Genomic DNA, 18354 nt, shown 5'->3' on the forward strand with positions numbered 1-18354 from the left:
ATTAATACATTTAAATCCAATTTATCTGAATATTAAAGGATTTTATATAAATGCTATTTTTAATTCTTTAAGATTTTACTGACATTTCCCTCTTGCATTGCATCACACTCCCTGCCTTAGTAGTCCCTTATTTTACCACTAGGGGGTAGTATTATATGGAATGACCTGACTAACTCCCAGTGAGAGAGCCTGACATCCTGCCACAGGGCTGTTCAGCAATGATCAGATATGATTTTGGCAAATACACTGACAACCCCAAGGATGGGTCATACAATGTTAAGCTTAAAGACGGTGAAATAAGACTTGATTCTTAGGCTTTATGGCAAAAATTATGGCTGTTTGTGCCTCTGTGTGTGTGTGTGTCTGTGTGTGTGTGTATGTTTGTCAGAGTGCTTGACAGGCTCAGCTCTCCCTGCACCTGCTGTGGTCCTGAGGTGGTCAACTTATGACCTGTAATTACATTGCTACTTTGCTCTCACATCTCACCGGAGCAGGTTGGTCTTGGATACTTCAATTACCTCACTTCAGTGCCTCTGTTGCTCTCACACGCCAGCAAAATCATAATGATAGTCCAGGGAATGGACTGATTCAAATTTTACTACATGTGCCACAGCAAAACAGACAGCCACTACAAAAAGAGAATGTTATAAGAAAAATAACAAAATAAATGAAACTGATTTTTTAAATTGTTTTATTTTTTTTGGTTTCAGGAAAGTGTTGTTATTCTCTTTGTACACTTATCAATAGGCAGGATTTTTCCAGGGGTTAAAAACTAAAATCTGAACCCTGATGCATCCCCATAGAAAGGCTTTTAAATTCTTAGAGCCTACCCATTTCAATATGCAGACATTTCAGTACTTAAACAAGGAAAGCCTGAGAAAACAGCTCAGCAAAGCCAGCGACAATGCCCGACACCTATTCTTTGAAAACGGTCTGCATTAATTTGCATTCAAAGTTGTTGTAAAATAGAGAGGAGCAAAAGATCTATCTATTGGGGCATATTTGAAGGTTGGGTCCAGGTCGCATATGTTTGCCCTTGTATAGTTCTGTCACATTGTGGTGTAACAGAGCCTCAGCTGCAGGATTGCAGTTTTTAATGAAAAAGTGGGGGCCGCCACATCCAGGTAAGACCCCTGGAGGTTGTATTTCCAGGGCTTTGTTATATCCCACAATGAGGCCATGTGGACACACAAATACGAGCACGCACACACACACACACACACACACACGTGTGCACACACGCACACACACACACATACAGATTTAACCCGACGATGATAGCTACAGTAGTGGCTGATAATACACACACATGTTTTTTTCCCTGTAAAAAGAACTTTGCCGCTTTGCAACTTTGCCACTTTGGAAATCTTAGTGTTTCTGGTAATAATATAAAACAGACAGCCAGACATTTTGGAGTTCTTTGTCGGCCCATTGTAATGTTCAAGGCCAGACTTGTTCAGTCTTATTGCTATTAGTTGAAATGCCTCAAAATGTTATAATTTTCCTATCTGAATAACGCTGGTCTTTTTTCCTCATTTCTAACTTGTTTTGTATCAGCAGCAAATGTTGGCCTTCAGTCGGGATGAGGGGTGATTAACAGATAACACTCACATCCTGCTAGGTTTTATGACTGATTTTTGAATAAAGTGTACAATACAATGTGTTTGTGTTATAGAACTTAATAAATAAATAAACAAATAAACAGACGAGTCTGAAATTTTATTGAGATTTTATTTAAGCTGTTTAAGGTTTGCAAGGAGGTGAACCAGAACTGCCTGAAATATGCCTCTGAGGAAGTCACACTTGATAATTGTCTAGAGTCGTATTTCATCATTCCTAAAACTAGTCTGAAACGGGATAAGGCTTTTACTGTGTAAATTTTGTTGTGACCAGTTCTTTTTTATCAGTTTTGAAGCAGCACATGATGGCATACAATGAGGCATTTAGTCATCAGGGTTTAGTAAAGGAGAAGAAAAGCAAACCAGAAGTTTCCAGTGACATACAACAAGAGTAGAGGCCCAGGAGAAAAATATACATATGAATAAAATAATGATTAATTTTATTTGGCTAATGGACATCCAGGCTTTAGGTGGCTTTAGGTGGTTCCTGGGTCTGCTGCATCGGTGCCTCTGAACATTATATCATCCAAATGAATAAGGAGACACCCAAAAACAAAAAGAGGAAAATGGAAGAAAGAGTCCAACACAACCAAAGAACAGCAGGCTTTTACTTTATATATCTTTGGAGCTATCCAGTGGCCACCTTTAAATTTTACCAGCTGTGGTGTTTCAGAAACACTGATTAACACAGGGTTATACTCTCCTACACGGCACTACACACCTCTGTCTTCACAGACACTGTGGCTTATTGTTAGCAAATAACATGTCTGTCCCCAGTTGAAAATTGTTTGCTCAGCAGTTCAAAAACTTTATTATGCCACCCACAGCTGACTGCACGACTGACCCTGACAGTTTGAGATAGCTTGCTTTGAAATTCCAGAAGTGCAAATAACTGGGAAATATAGCAGTTGCATAGCAGCAGTGTGCTTTTTGTTGCATTTAATCTGTGCTGTTTTCTCCAACCAGCTGTTTATTGCCCTGCTGGACCCACATACTCAGATCTCATCACAACACAAAGATGCCTCCCACAACCAGCTTCAGAGGCATGAAGCTCCATAACAACAACAACAACAATAATAATAATAATAATAATAATAATAATAATAGTTGGAGTAATTTTACCAACTGAAAGATGAGTCACATGAGTCAGGAAATATCTTAGCTAGCTAAGGCAATGACATCGTGGAACAGCTACTCAGCTACTAATTTCCTGTACAATGAATCTCTTCTGCTACACAGACTGTTAAGCTAAAGGGACGGCCAGGTTTAAAAGATGATGTTTTACACTGACATAATTTTGCCCAAGATAATTTGATCCTTCTCTGTGAAAATCTGGATTTTACTCTATTTATTATTTATTGACAATAAATTATGTGATTAACAGTTTCAGCAGTAGAATAAAGGTTAACACTGCTTAGTGCTGAGTTGACGTGAGTCTACCTTGTCACAGTTTTTATGTTATATTTTGTGCTCAAGTATGATTTATAAAATTATTTATTTGGCTTTTAGTATTCCAGTCTGCTGAACAAATGTTTGCTAAGAACACTTCCAACAATAGACTGGTGCTGCTTCTGGTCTATAATAGGTTGGAGTAATCTACAGTTCATGCATGTAAGATAACTCAAAAATATTACACCTGCCCAGACAAGTGCACCACTTCATGGTGAAGCTTAAATACACTCTGTTCTGCAGATGCTTTGGAGGGAATTGGAACCATGAAAACACGGTTCAGCCGTTACCGGCTCTTGCAAGCAGAAGGTCAGACAACAGGCAGAAGGATAAAGATTTGAGTGTGTTGGCAGCCGGGAGAATCTCATCTGACAGGAAGGACCAACTCACACCAGCCCCACCACAACTTTCCACTGACTCACCACAGTATCAGGTATGTTGTCTGCCATAAATTAGAGCAAATGTACGTACGTGTGAAAATGGCCTATTTTATTGACCACAACCTGTAAATAATTTGTTACCCACACCACATGCTTATCACAATAACGTAATGATACCAAATTTTATTGAGTTTGATAAACAGTTTTCTCCCCAGGGAGGTCAGAGGTCAGGTCAGTGACAGCACAGTTGTTTTGTAGTTACTAGGATATGTATGTTTGAAGGGCACCAGGGAATGACAGATGCTTTTTTAACTGGAAATTAAGAAAATACAGAAGGATGTGCAGATGTTATGGGTTTGGGGAAATTACTTTATTGAAACTGATCACTTTAAAGACACTTTAAAAAATATTTTCAGGTTTTAAGGAATGTGCTGATATAAACATTTTATCGTATCATCATCTTGATTGAAATTATCATAGGCCTGCATGACTGATGTAGCACATTTATAAAACTTCAATAATGTCTTTCATATTTAAATTAAATTCAGAAGCTAATAAATAAATCCACTGTTTTTGTGGGTTCAGTATGTAATGTTTCAACATAATATTTTCCATTATATATCAGCACAATATCCAACCATTTAGTGGATCAGCATCAGCATGAAAAGCTCCTGTTGTTGCAAGTTTAGTAATAATTTAATTTTGTAAGCATAAAAATGTTTTCTGAAAAGCATCTTTTAAAACACTGATTCACCTGAAATACCTGAAACGTTCTTTCTTTCAACATCTTATTTATTTTCTTTATTACTTTCACTGTTGTGTTCATTGTGTTGGGCTATATATGACATGTGAGCACTGACCATGATGAGTTCTTTCACACAGCAAAGGTCAGAGGCATCACTTACAGAAAGAGAAGGACCCCTCAAACACTCACTCAGTCATTTAGCTCATTCCTTATCAATTATTGACGTGCAGTTGTCAGTTGAAAAGACAGCCAGACTTTCCGTTGATCTGTTTGATGAATATTTCAGATGACAAACAGGCCACCTGACACTCTGCACTGAAGCAATGTGTGGTTAGAGAGAGGTCACTCATCTTGGCCACAGTCATGTACATATGCATGCACATGTATATACAGTTACAGTGTTGTTGTTGTTGCTATTCTGTTCTAAATGTTTTAGTTACTGTTTATTTACATACATTGTCGTGGTCTGTGTGTTTGTCAGCTCTGTTTAGTTCTGTCTATCCACAACTAACCAATGAGAATAATTATGGCTTAATTTAAAGCAGGTAAAATAGTCTGAGATTCAAAAAAACTGCATAGGCAGTCGTGGAATCTTTCTTTATTCAAGTGCTGTACTTAGGTGAAATTTTAAGGTACTTGTACTTCACTTGAGTATTTTATGTTTTTATTTATTTTATTTATCTACTCCACTATATTTCAGAGGGGAATATTGTTCCTTATCACTGTAGTACATTTATCTGGCAGCTATGGGTACAAGTCAGTTTGCAGATTAAGATCCTACGTGTAAAACCAGTGATGACTACATAATACATAAATCACTGATGTAGATGGAACTACCCAACAGCTACAACATTAACATCAGTAATCATAATTAACTGTTATACTATGTAAGAGTGGAAAGGGCCATTTTGTTGAATAAGAAATAGGTTTATTTTTGACTCATGTATGATTTTGAATTCTGGAGTTTTACTTGGAGCTGGATATTTTTACACTGTGATATTTACAAAACTGGTAGCTCTGAGGACTGGCATGACCTGTTTCAGCATTGTTTATTTTTTTTTTTTTATATGTCCAAACTCATTTTGGTACTTAGTGATGTAGATGAGAGTATAAAACAGGAGAAAACATAAAGGTTTTGAATGTAGTCTATGTGTGTAAGCCATGTTCATGACAAAAAAAAATGTTTTTCAAGCAAAGTGAAATATATCTGATGGCATTTTGTGTCCACGTGTATCATGTGAAAAACAACACCATGTAGTCACATCTTGTTTTCAATAAAGTCACTTGACCACAGCATGAAAGAAGAGCCAATAGAGCTGTGGTGAACTGGTGATGGGTTATTTATGTCAGGCTCAGTTCAAAAGCAGCCTCTATGGAGCAGATGCACCCCATAAATTTTTCTATGGCCTCTATGAGCAGGTCAGGAAGGCACCAATATTTCCTCTTTATTAGAAACAACAGAAACAACATGCAGCCATAAAGGGCACCTCAGAGGTGAATCTGAAACAGTGGGAATGGCAGGGAAAGCATGCTGCTCAGAGAGCTGAGAGGTAGTCACACAGTCCATTTCTTCCCACCGGCTTGTCCATGTATTGGTGCATTTCCTCATAACTCTCACACCAGTGACTCAAAAACACCCCATGCTTCATCACAGGTCAACTTAGAGATGAACTTTAAAGGAAGATGTAACAAATGATCTCAGCCTGTCGGGCCATTCATATCTGCTGAAGTGCCATAACGCTCCAAATATCCTGACCTCAATCTGGAGTCTGCATGTTGAAGGCCCATCTGAGGGAGATGGTATCGATCTGAGCAGGGACTCTGGCAGCATCAATAAACAACAGGCTTCAGGCTTCAAGGCTGAGGAGACACATCTCTATTTCAGCTGGGGGCTTCGCATCTGGATACCTGAGTTGGGACGTAGCCTGGACATATGGTGGGATGTTTTTCTTTTATTTTTTTGGTTAACTCACAGCAGGTCCAGCTCCTTTGTGAGACCAAAGTCAGTGATATCTTACCCACTGTTGGTTCAATTAAGGTAAATAAGGCCTTAAACAAACTACTAACACATTTTTTCTTTAAATAATTATATTAATGTTAAGAAGCATAGTAAATAGAAAGCTACCAAGTAACAGTCAATATCTGCAAGAGCAATCAATGCTTAACCAGCTAACAAATAGTATTTCAAGATCTTCTATCAGCATTACAATGACGGAAGACAGAACTGACTTTGGCTCATTAATCAATAAGCACTAACCAACCAATAAATTTGGCATAGACTTATGAAATAATAATCATCATCAGAGGAAGACAAAGCAAACATGGGTTGCATTGGGACACTCAGTTACACACAAAAACCAGCCATGGATTAATACCAAAATTATAGTAAACAACTACAGGGCAACCTTGCCGGACAATTTTGTTGCTGTCTTGTTTACTTGCTTTTCCCTCTTTGCTTAGAAAGTTAAATAAGTGTGCCTCATATATTTAGAGTCAAACTGAGCTCACTTTGTGCTAAGCAGCTTGTCAATAGCTAGAAAAGAGGTACTGGACAAGAGAGGGGGTCTGATAAAATGGCTTTTAATTACCAGACAGTGAACGCTGGCCTTCCTTTTCCACTTTCTCCTCCCAGCTAAGTCAGGAGTTTGATTTCTGATAATATGGATTGCTGACTGGGCTTCATCCTAGTTGCCCCTAAAGCAGAAGGACCTAACGTCAAGTCCTGGGAGAGTATGTTTGACAAAGTGCCATATAGATCCTCTGTTTTTCATCAGAGGGCAGTGCTGGTGGAAGCATTAATCAGAACGCTTGATAGCCTGGCTTTGTTTTCCCCTTTACTCTCTTGTAACAATTAGGCAAAGTAATAATTTCAGGCATTACATGGAAATCAATGGGTCTTTAACCCAGCTGTTGGTACAGGTGTAAATGATGAGTTCAGTTCAGAGCAGGTCGATGCAATGAACTTGTAACCTCTGAGTGTGTACAGTTTGTGTGTGCAGTTTGTGTGTGCATGTGTTTTTGAGACAATTACAAATAGACGAGCAGACAGACAGGCAGACAGCCCGACAGAGACAGATAGACAGATAGACAGATAGACAGATAGATAGATAGATAGATAGATAGATAGATAGATAGATAGATAGATAGATAGATAGATAGATAGCTTTTAAAAGTTACCAGTCTTGGGTATCCGCTCTGTGTGCACAGTGCTGTAAATTAACAGAAACAGAGACTTCACTTTGCCCAGGGATCAATGTCTTGTTCTTGGAACTGCAATCAGAGCTCTTTGGTGAGCCGGGGAGAGAGACTGATGCAGCTCTTCAATCATAAGGCCGTAATCAACAATGGTTTTAAGTGCTCCTTTGTTTTACATTCAATTATACATAAATGAGTCATGCGAGTGGAAACCTTTAAATACTAATGCTGTGTTAATGCAGAGTGAGAGAAGGAAAACCTCTCTGAATACTTGAAAAGCCATGGTCATGAGGGCACACAGTCCTCTGCACACCTTCTGCTTTTTAAAAAGAGTTTCACCTAGGTGAATTGTAAACAGAGAAGAGGAGCCTTGTAAATTTTTCAGCTGTACAGCTGTGTGTTTCTATGTAGGTGAGGACCATTCATACAACATGAAAAAATATTCACTGAACGTTTAGAATAGTAATCTAAGCTCAATTTCAAAAATATTTATCGTCACATTGTACCCTCAGAGAGCTGCTGTATGGTTGATATTGTACTTTCTTATCAAACTTGATCTCACATCAATGTCATAAACAGCAAAAGCAGTCCAAGGTGGCAACAATCTCTTTTGATGGAGCATTCAATAATTGCAATTCAGTACAAAAGGCTGCATACACATACACAGTGTGTCACCCAGTGTTGCCTTCGCACACTTTTCTTTACAAAGCTTTTCAGTCTCTTTTTTTTTAAACCTAGGATGACATCTTGGTTTTACCTGGAGTGAACAATGACAACAGTGATGCTAAATAATTTTATTTTAAACATTTTAAATCACATTATTAAAAATCCAATATTCACAACATATTCACTTTCCAAAAAGTTAAACAAAACATTAAAAACAGTTTAAATCAAATTGGTTATCTACTTTTACAGGATATGTGTAGTTGATCAAACAAAGACATACATCACAAAAAAAAGGAAAAGAAAAGAAAGAAAGAAATCTTTTGAAACGTCTGGCATGATTGGAAACCTGAGCCATTTCTGCTGTAGTAGGAGAAGCACACGGTCAGACTGGGATTAAGATAACTGATTTTACATAGAAATAAAATAAATAAATAGAAATTTTAAAAAAAAAAAAGTGTTTTAACAAATGCAAATATGTGACAATGAGAGTAGATCTGAATGTAAACCAATTCTGCTGTTTGAGTGCCATATTACCCCACATTTTCTGCATGTATGTTATAATTGTTTTTTCATACTAAGCAATACAACATGTGTAAGCCCTCCTGCATAAAAGCATGTTTTGAGTTGGCACAGAGACAGAAGTCTTTTATTTTGAAATGACCGGAGCGGATGTTGATTCGGAAACGCTGCAGTTGTGGTTTCCTCAAAACTAGCTTCATGGCTAAATATCTCAGATAACACAGTGGCAAACTTTGCCTCAGACAGCGGGCGGGTACGCATTTATCATTAAAGCTGAACCTTTCATTTGGTTATGTCTTGACTCCGGTGTTGGCGGTGACTGAGCTCAGCGGTTAACGTTTTTAAATGTCCGCATCACTTAACGCAAGTGTTTTGGACTGAGCAGGATGCTAGCTTTTGTCGTGAGCAAACCACAGCAGGAAATTAGCTCGTTAAGCTAGCTTAGACAGCTAGCCAAGTGTTACTATGAGGCTTAATTTTGCCTCTCTATGCTTATACTCGATTTAAATAACCTCTTCGCAATGGACACCGAGGCAATAGTTATCCGTATAAAAACGCCGTCAGGGGACATGGACTCGTCCGTCGACTGTCCATCTCTTCTGAACTTCAATGACTTGTTGGTGAGTCTTTAAAATGCTACAGGGCCAGCTAACTGTGCCTCTTTTTCATTTTATCTCAGAAGCTTTCACTTAAAAACTAACTGTGCAGTGAAAAGACCTACATAAAGTTTGAATATGACTTATCATGTCTGAGCCCAACTAAGGTTTACAATTACAGCCAAGTTAGTTTTACAACATTGTCACCTCACTTTAAGCATGAATATTTTTGAATGCAATTAGGTCTATGTCTCTTCCTTAATCGTAACATGCTCACTGCATCTCTCAGCTCACTGTTTTAAACGCTGAACTTATTGTCCCTGTTATAAATCTGTCTGACAAACATTTCAGGCCGCCATCAGAGAAGTCATGCCTGAGGCCACTGTCACAGCCTTTGAATGTAAGTGTCTATTTAACACTTGTTACTTTAATGTTGAAACAGGAACGATACAATCACAGCATTGAACTTGGGGAGTGACCTGGAGCGACTTATTATACATCACAGTGCTTTTACAGCTCCTGGTTAAAGCTGAAATTATTGGTCGATTGATACGTTAGTCAGTTGAAAGAAAAATAATCAACTGTCTTTATAAACCATGAATCGTCTCATTCTCAGTCATCATTTTTCAAGGAAAAAGAATGAAAGAATACCAAATTTTCTCTAGTGTCTGCATCTCAAATGTGAGGATTTTCTGCTTTTCTCTGTTTTCCATCATTGTAAACTGGATGTGTTTGGATTTTGGACTGTTGGTTGAGTAAAACAAGACATTTTAAGACATCACTGTGAACTTTTTTGAACATTTTTTTGTTTTGACATTTCATAGACTAGACAATGCTATTAATTAATTTCATAAAGAAAAAGTTTTACAAAACAAATTTTGCTTCTGTGTTTGTAGATGAAGATGAGGTGGGAGACAGAATCACTGTAAGAAGTGATGAAGAACTTAAAGCCATGCTGTCATATGTGAGTATATAAATGAATAAATTAATTTTGTATTTCATCATGACACACATCTATCCTACACACATAGTATTGCTTTTTTTGTAGTTTTATGTGTCAGCAGTTGTCACTGGGGCAGTTTCTTCATTAGAAAGTTGTTTTAACATGTTTAAAGAGAGATCCCTCCTCTGTTATCCATCCAAGCTTTCTGACGTTATGTTAGAGGAATTTTTTGTGCAGCCTTTCCAATCTAAATCAAAAGTTTAAGAATATAGAGTATTGTATGTTGTACTGATTATAGAGTTCTCTGAGACGAATCATTTTGGGGTATATAAATAAGATAAATGTCCTGTGTTTGTGTTTTGCTCTGTCCAGCACAGTGAAAAAGCCTCTTACCTTCCTTTTCACTGAGCAAATATCTTAGAGACAGACATCTTTAAACCTTGTCTCTTAAAACTCAAGGAAACACTTGCTATATTGTGTAAAAGGCACCAGCGGTCTAGTAGAAAAAAGCTGATGACTAGATAGGATTGACCGATTTTTACCTCGTTTCCACCTCTATACTGACATTGTATTTATCTGCAGCTCAGTAACCTACAAAGAATTTCTAAACCATTAAAACACATCTAGTTGTATTTAACCTGAGGTAAAAACCAGCTCATTGGTAGATTTCAGCAGCTCACACACAAACCACACACACTCTTCCAGTACCCATTCAGCTCCCCAGCGTAGTGCAGTATGATTTCATATTCCACCATACTTACTGTTCATGCCACGGACAGTAAGAGTAATGACGTGTAATGGGTTTCTTTATGAGGTACACTGAAAGCTAAATGAACTGTCAATTTTTATTATTTATTATTCAGTACTTAAAGTTTTGCCTCATTAAAGAGCGGCCCCCCTGGGCTGCAGAATTGTTCAAAATCTACTTTCATCTGTGGATGTCTTTTACCCCCCATCAGCTCACAATGATGCTGCTAGAGCCATAGGCACAATTTACACTCTCTGTTTTTTGTCCATTTTTATCATGCATTCACTTGTGGCTGCTTTTTAATCATTAAGTAGCATAGGGTAGCAGGGTGATTAAGCAAAAAGAGACAGCTGTTTTGCCGACAAGTGTTGTGAAACGCATTGACCTCAGCCAGTTTTATTATTCACAAATCCTGCTGAAATGTTTTGAGGCTCTGTTGCAATTTTGCTTGTTGAGACTTTTTGTCTCCCTACTCTCAGGTTTTATGCTAATAAGATGCTAACGTCTAAATCAGGTAAAATGCTGGCAATAATGCCCTTTTTAAATCCAAGCATTGAAAGTGTTGGTATTTTCATTTAAAAATGTTTTATGTAAATTGCACAAAAGAAAATAAGAAAATTTTGCCTATTTTGGCAAAAAAGTCAAGACTGCACAGAATTCCCAATATTATTTTGTTCCATTCTTTCCAGAAATGTATGAATGCGTAATTTAATGTAGCGTAATAAAAGTAAAACCACGGTACTTTTGTTACGATGCTGAGTAGCAGTAATCACTAGTATATTTGTGCATTTTTAAATAGCACAGAAACAGCTGCAAAACAGCCATTAACAACTACAAACTGTAATTGGAGTCATCAATAAATTTTGTATGTGACATCAGTTAATTTTGTCAAATATTTTATTTTAAAATATCAGTGAACTTAATCCCATTAATTAGTACCTATATATGTACATTTATTTGGCACACTGCAATAAACATAAACTTTTATTTTTGTTTTTTTAATGCATAATGGCATCTTATTGTTCCGACACTACCTCGTTCTTTAATCAGGTCATGTGACATGTTTTAACAGCATACAAATTTATGACCTTGACCTCACTCTGTCCAGCGCAAATATTTAGTATCCACAACACTGCACTGCTTCGTCCACAGATTTCAAAAACCATTTCTACAATTAATTTTTGGCAAACAAATCCAGGGGCCCTGTAATGGTTTTCTACTTCTCACGGGACAGCTGGGTGTACAAAAAGCTGCTGATCACCTGGAAAATAGTGGGCTCACTAAAATATAATTTACACTAGCCGAGTACTTTAAATGTCTTATGCAAGGGTTATGCACTTCAGCAGTCATTTGCATTTGTATTCAGAGGATTTTTTCCTTGTTGTGGGTGTTTGCTGCGTTTGCCATTTGGCCTCCGTAGAGACCCCAGTGGATTTTTGCCTTAGTGTTATTAATTCCAGGTGAGCAGACAGCCATTATGTGAAATTATTAAGGAATTAAGGGAAAGCAGCATGTTAGGTGAAAGGTGGGATAATTCATTAGTCTTTCATGGTTGCTTTGTTTGTGCATGTGTTTGGATGTGTTTGTACGCTTGTGATAATTAGTTAAAATATTTATATCCAGATTTTTACATATTCTGTCATCACAGTGTTTTTTCCTTATTCAAGATCACTGCTTTAACATTGCCTGGCGAAAAATTCATTCTACTTATTGCTGAGCAAAATTAATGCTCAAATTCAGCACTTAATTAACATCAGTCTGCAGAGGGCATTTATTGTTAAAAAAAAAAAAAGTACCCCCCCCTCACAGAGAACATTGATTGCTACATGCTCCTGTGAGACCCACTGGTCTTCGAGGCATCTCTAATCATTGTTTGACACCTTGAAAGACAGACGCCCCTGTTCAAAGTTAAAGACTGGCCTGTGTCAGGTGCTAAAAAAAAAAACATGTGACCCCATCGGTTCCTCGCTCAGCTCCCCCTGGAGGTAGTGGCTCTAATTCTACCATTCTTACTCCCTTTTCCCTTTAGTCTGCTAATGATGATGAGGCCCGCTTTCTGCTCTTGCTCCCCCACTTGTCCCTTAAGGCTGAGCGATGGTATTTGGGATCGGACACTGTTTAGTTATTGGCCAACAATGGAGAATGTCTTTTAATAACACACCTACTACAGATTAGGTGGTAATTGCAGCCTTAATCAATAAGCTAGCTGAGCGGAAAATTAAAGGTACATGAAGCCCGACCCCTCCCACCTCCACCCCCCCAGCACACACAACACGTTTTTTGGTATCAGGCCCATTGTTCAGATGTGGCCTAGTGAGAACGCTGGAGGGCGAAAGCAAAGGGCTTGGAGCGAGGAGGGATCTGACAGTGATAAATAGGCCTTTTAATAACAGCTGTGCCACTTGGGGAGCCATTCTGATCCATTCCCATCCAAGCCGGTCCCATCGTCCTCCCTCATTCCCTCCCCCACAATGAGGAAGCAAATTTACATATCGCCGTGATGACTTGGTAGTTCATAGTGGATTATAAATGAAACACTGTGAACACATGTACATTTCCACTGCAGAAATGAATACACCTCCTAAAGTGACTAACCGTGTCCTGGGTAAGGTCCTGATGTACATTTTTGTTGGTTTGAAGCCTCAAAAAGAAGGAGAGACAAACAAAACACACATACACACACACACACACACACACACTCGCTCTCACACACACACACGCTCACAGTTTAACAGATGGTTTGGTTAACTGAAACATCAATTATTGCATTGCCTTGGCAAGCGTCTGAGAGGCTCCAGAGTGTGTGTGCACGTGTTAGTCCTGTAGGATATGAGTGTTTGGTGAGCTGTTGACCTGGAGGAGAAAAGGGTTAATGCTACACTCCTTCTGAACAAGCCCACAGGGCATTGGTCCTCGTCGGCAACAGATTTCAGCACAGCATGCCCGCATTTTTGGGAACAGTGTGGATTAATTCTGACGTCATTTAAATAAACATTTTTGTGTGTGAGTGTGGAGCACAGTCAAAATTGCAAAATTACCAAGACTTTGTTTCATCTGTTTTATGTTGTTAATTTGGATCGGGTTTTTTTTCTATGTTGTTGACATTCTTGTTCAGATTTTAAGTCATTCTTTATTTATGAGACAGAGTTCCAGTATGTGTAATAATCACTTCAAACTACCATTGCTGTCAAGTGTTTATTGTATTCTAATGACTTTCTTCTCCCCTTTAGTACTGCAATACAATGAATGAACAACGCATGAACGGACTGCTGCCGGACCCTCTCCAGATTTTTCCAAGAGGTACAGTGCAGCACATTACAGTTTATCATGGACTGGAAATGCTGAAATGCATCTTTGCAGTTAATATGTTGACAATTAATTGCAAGTAGAATTTAAATATAAAAAAAAAAACATCCACACTTTTCTAGTTGAAAACTATTATACTGAAATTTGGGTAAATCACTTGTGATGTCTTCAAACAATAATAACGGGAGCATTTGGTAGCTAGAAATAACAGCAGCCCCTGGACAACATTAAAATTCAGTTGCTCATTCTGTTATTCTGTTGACTGTCATTTATAAATCTACATTTCTTTTGCTCCAAGGACATTAAAACTGCAAGCTTGTGCCCAAATCTCTGGCATTCTGTTGTTTCTTCCTCAGCTTGTTTTCACTATGAGTGCTTTTCAGTACAAGCCTTTTCTATATCTTCATATAGTTATCTCATGAGCCATACGTAATCGCTAACAGGCCCAAAGGGCAAAGTGATGAAACATTTTATTGTCTCTATCTCTTTTACTCTATATCTGGATCTCTCTGCCTGTCTTTCTTTTTCCTCTCCCTCTGTCTTCCTCTCTCCTTCTCTTTTCTCTAACTCTGTGATTCTGTTTTTCCTTCCTACCTACCACCAGCTGTCTCAAGAGCCCAACATCTCAATCACTCTCGTCTACAACTAATTTCAGAGTAACCCTCATTTCATTTCATCTTTTTTTTTTCCCTTTATAAAGAACTGATTCCTTTTCAGCACATTTGTAAATGGTCCAGTGATGTGTTCTACAATCTAGTCAATTACTGTTTCAGCCGGCAAGACTCCAGGGATCCGGAACATACATGGCCTCAAGGTACGTATCTCAATAATTGTTTCAGCTGCCTTACACAGAGAACAAGGGAAGGGGAGGGAGGGAAGTTGAGGCAAATGGATTGGTAACGCTGTGTTCCACTTATTGAAATGTCAATTGAAGTCAAGGCTCTCCTTTTCTTTCACTCATTCTCTTGCTCCTCTCGTCTGTGTTTATGTATGGTGATGGCTGGCCGTGTCTATGACAAGGCTCATCTCTCTCCATCTCTTTCCCCCTGTATTCTTGTTTCTTATGCTGGGATAGTCATTTAAGAGCAAGGTGTAATGCTGAAACCCTGATCCCCCTCCAGAGTATTATGATCCTCTCATTTCATATGATAGGAAGGACATCAGATTTGGTTAGAGCAAAACCTCAGTCTGGCAGTAAGAAGATGTCATTGTTCAACCATGAAATTGTCATTATAAGCTCCCTCTCCCATTTACCAATGGCCTACCACAGACCTTCCCATTTTATGTTAGGCATATGTTGCTACGAAAACTCATTGCTAATTACAATGGGTTAAATGACTTGACACCTCCTCCATCTCTCCAGATGATCCATATTATATTCATCTCCATTCCAGTAATAAAATTACCCCACCCCAACCCCAATACTGAAAATGCTTTATTTAATGTATCCTCTGAGGAGCTTTGCTAACAACTACTGAACTGTGTCAGTGTTTTTTTTTTAAGGTCAAGGGTCTGTTTTGAGAAGATGATATTTTCCAAAAACCTTTAGTCCTTTGGTACTCTTTCCCCTCTTTTCTCCTGTTTTAATATAAAAGTAATTGGCTAAGGAGAGGCTTGTGCACTGTTTAAATTAGGTCTTCCTGGGCACTAATTAAAGGGAGAATCCCTGTGCTTTAGTAGACCCAACACACCGGCCTTTTGACCTCAATTAAACAAGTTATTTTTAGTATCGCCCTCACAGGGTCTTGTCTCTCTTTTGTATTTGATATCTGGGTTGCGTTCCGAGGTCTTTGGAGTAAACATAGATGCAGATGAATAGCTGTAAGGAACAATGTCCCCAGTGAGGCATGACATTTTTAACGTCTTAACTTTATTTTCTTCCCGCCTTTGCTCAGATTCATTTTGTCTGTCTCCCTTTTTCTAATGTTGCGACATATTGCTGTACTTTCATGCAAATATATTTTTGGCTTTCCTCTCCTCTGTTCTCTTCTGTTCTCCTCTCGTAATGTCCCTTCTCCCCCTTTTTCCTTCTGCTGTCCGTCATCCTCTCCCCTCCTCTTTCTTTCTTCTCTGCCTGCCTCCCCTCTCTCTCTCTACGAAAGCCAATTAACCTCCCGGCTGAACTGAGAGCCTGTGTTTTGTTCTTGTTCATTAGGGGGTCTGGCCATATGTCTGTCTGCTTGTCTATCTTTTGGCCTTGACTGCTAAGTGTGTGTCTGTATGTGTTTGTGCATGCGTGTGTATGTATGTATCTCCTTGTCACATTTGTGTGTATGTGTTTCCGCACCTTCAGGTTAATACCAGACCTAACCCAGCCAATGACTGCACTCATGCTGTCCCAGACTCCATGGCCAACAACAGGTGAGCTTGCTGGGGCACGAGGAGCGTGTTACACTACCTGGAATAAACTTTAGTTGGTTGGTTGACAGATGAGTAGAAAGATCTCTGTGATACTTACATGAACTGTGCTGTGTTTCTTCCTGCAGCTTAAAAAAATCATCCGCTGAGCTGAAAAGGATCTTGACAAATGGGCAGGTGAGTCTTTGTTTCAGTTTCTCGCTGCCCCTGCCCTCACGCCTACTTTCTGCTCACGAAACCACATTCGCGGTGGTGGTTGGCTCCTCTGTTGATCTGATGCCAGCTGTGGGCATGTTATACAGAATGTATATCTGGTTATTCTCTCTTCTCTGTGCTACCTAGGGAGCAGGGGGTCTGTAGGTTGCAAGGATCAGACCTTCTACAGTCATCTCTCTCTCTTTTATAATAACACTCCCTCTCTTGCACTCTCTCCCACACACACACACACACACACACACACAGTGGCTAACCTGTCAGGGAGGCAATTAAGCCAGCGGCCTCTCAGGTTTCTGCTGTAACACAATGAACTAATAGAGCTGTTCTTTCCCTTCCCCTCCATCTCTTCATCCATCTCTTCTCATTCTCTTTACCTATCTCCTCTCACCATGTTATCAAATCAATTGAGGTGAACTGGGAGGGAAACGTGTGTGTGTGTTGTGTGCATGCACGCTCACATGCATGTTGTGAAGTCTGCCTCTTTCTGTCTGTACAAAAGTAGTTTTGGCAGCCCCACATTAATATCATATTAGTACAAATAGGTATCTGTCCACACAATCTGGCTCAATGACAGGACACCTGCAACCTCAGTGAGCGTCGCACACACAAACTGTTCCTACACATGTTGAATGAGGTTCTCCAGTGCAGCGTTAGGCTAGGCCAGTAATCAGTTAGAGAATTAGTCACTGCTTTTTGTAAATTCTGGCCACTGTGGATGCAAATATAAACATTTTAAGATATAAACATTATCATTATTAAAACATTCTGTATATATTTATAAATTAGGAGATTTCCAAGACACTAGGATTTTGCAAATGTACATTTCCTGCTATTTCAATAGGACCTATAAAATATTGTTAATAATACAGCTTTTCAGCTTTATAATAAAGTTTTTTTTCTCATAGTAGACAATATGTTTTTGTAAATGTAAATTATTTTTTGGCAGAGAAAGGATATGAAATGTAGCATTTAGCATGTTAGTTTGTTTTGGGGTTTTTTTCAGTTACCTCATTAACAGATGAGATTCAAAGAACTCTAAAACTGAAATTCTCTCTCTGAAACTGAAGATCAGGACGAGCACAGCATAATAATTTGTGAAAGTGTATTCATAAAATGTACGTAAACACGAGACATAATAACTGTCTAGTTATAAAATATTCCACACTCTCATGAGGATAAGTAAGTTATTCAGTCTTTCAGTTGTATTAACACTTGATTTAAAGTATGTTATTTTAAAGCTGCTGCTAACTTGAAAAATCAAAGTTTTCCTCAGATTTAATTTTCATACCATAACATCATCAGACAAGCACCGCATTCATTGACCTGCACAAAAATTTTGACTGCTCGGATCAGTCATGTTAGCTCGGGCTTAAACCACATCACCTGCCTCTGACACTTTTTTATAAGTAGAGTGGAATGACAACAGCAAACAAATCGTCATTAAACTCTACATCAGTCACTCCCCCACTCACCAAGCATGGTGTCCTTTTATAAAGTGAACAGCAAATGTTGTATTGATCTCCTCTTCTCCTCCCTCTGTCCTCTGTTTTCTCTCCTTATGCCTCATGTTGCTGAACTTGGAGTGACCTGAATGCTTGTCTCGTTTATTGCCTC

At 38.7% G+C, this 18354-nt stretch overlaps 1 protein-coding gene across 2 annotated transcripts in view; it reads left to right on the forward strand.

Moving 5' to 3' along the window:
• Positions 1-8753: 8753 nt before the first annotated feature.
• The window catches only part of map2k5 (mitogen-activated protein kinase kinase 5), a 49943-nt gene continuing 40342 nt past the window's right edge, over positions 8754-18354 (forward strand). For both annotated transcript variants that reach the window (XM_041034877.1, XM_041034886.1), the window contains exons 1-7: positions 8754-9193; positions 9521-9569; positions 10066-10133; positions 14091-14160; positions 14940-14980; positions 16460-16527; positions 16653-16701. In XM_041034877.1, coding sequence (XP_040890811.1) covers positions 9062-9193; positions 9521-9569; positions 10066-10133; positions 14091-14160; positions 14940-14980; positions 16460-16527; positions 16653-16701 — 477 coding nt within the window. In that variant the 5' untranslated portion in view covers positions 8754-9061. The remainder of the gene's footprint in view (positions 9194-9520; positions 9570-10065; positions 10134-14090; positions 14161-14939; positions 14981-16459; positions 16528-16652; positions 16702-18354) is intronic.

This window comes from Toxotes jaculatrix, chromosome 1, assembly GCF_017976425.1.
Source record: "Toxotes jaculatrix isolate fToxJac2 chromosome 1, fToxJac2.pri, whole genome shotgun sequence".
Classification (NCBI taxonomy): Eukaryota; Metazoa; Chordata; class Actinopteri; family Toxotidae; genus Toxotes; species Toxotes jaculatrix.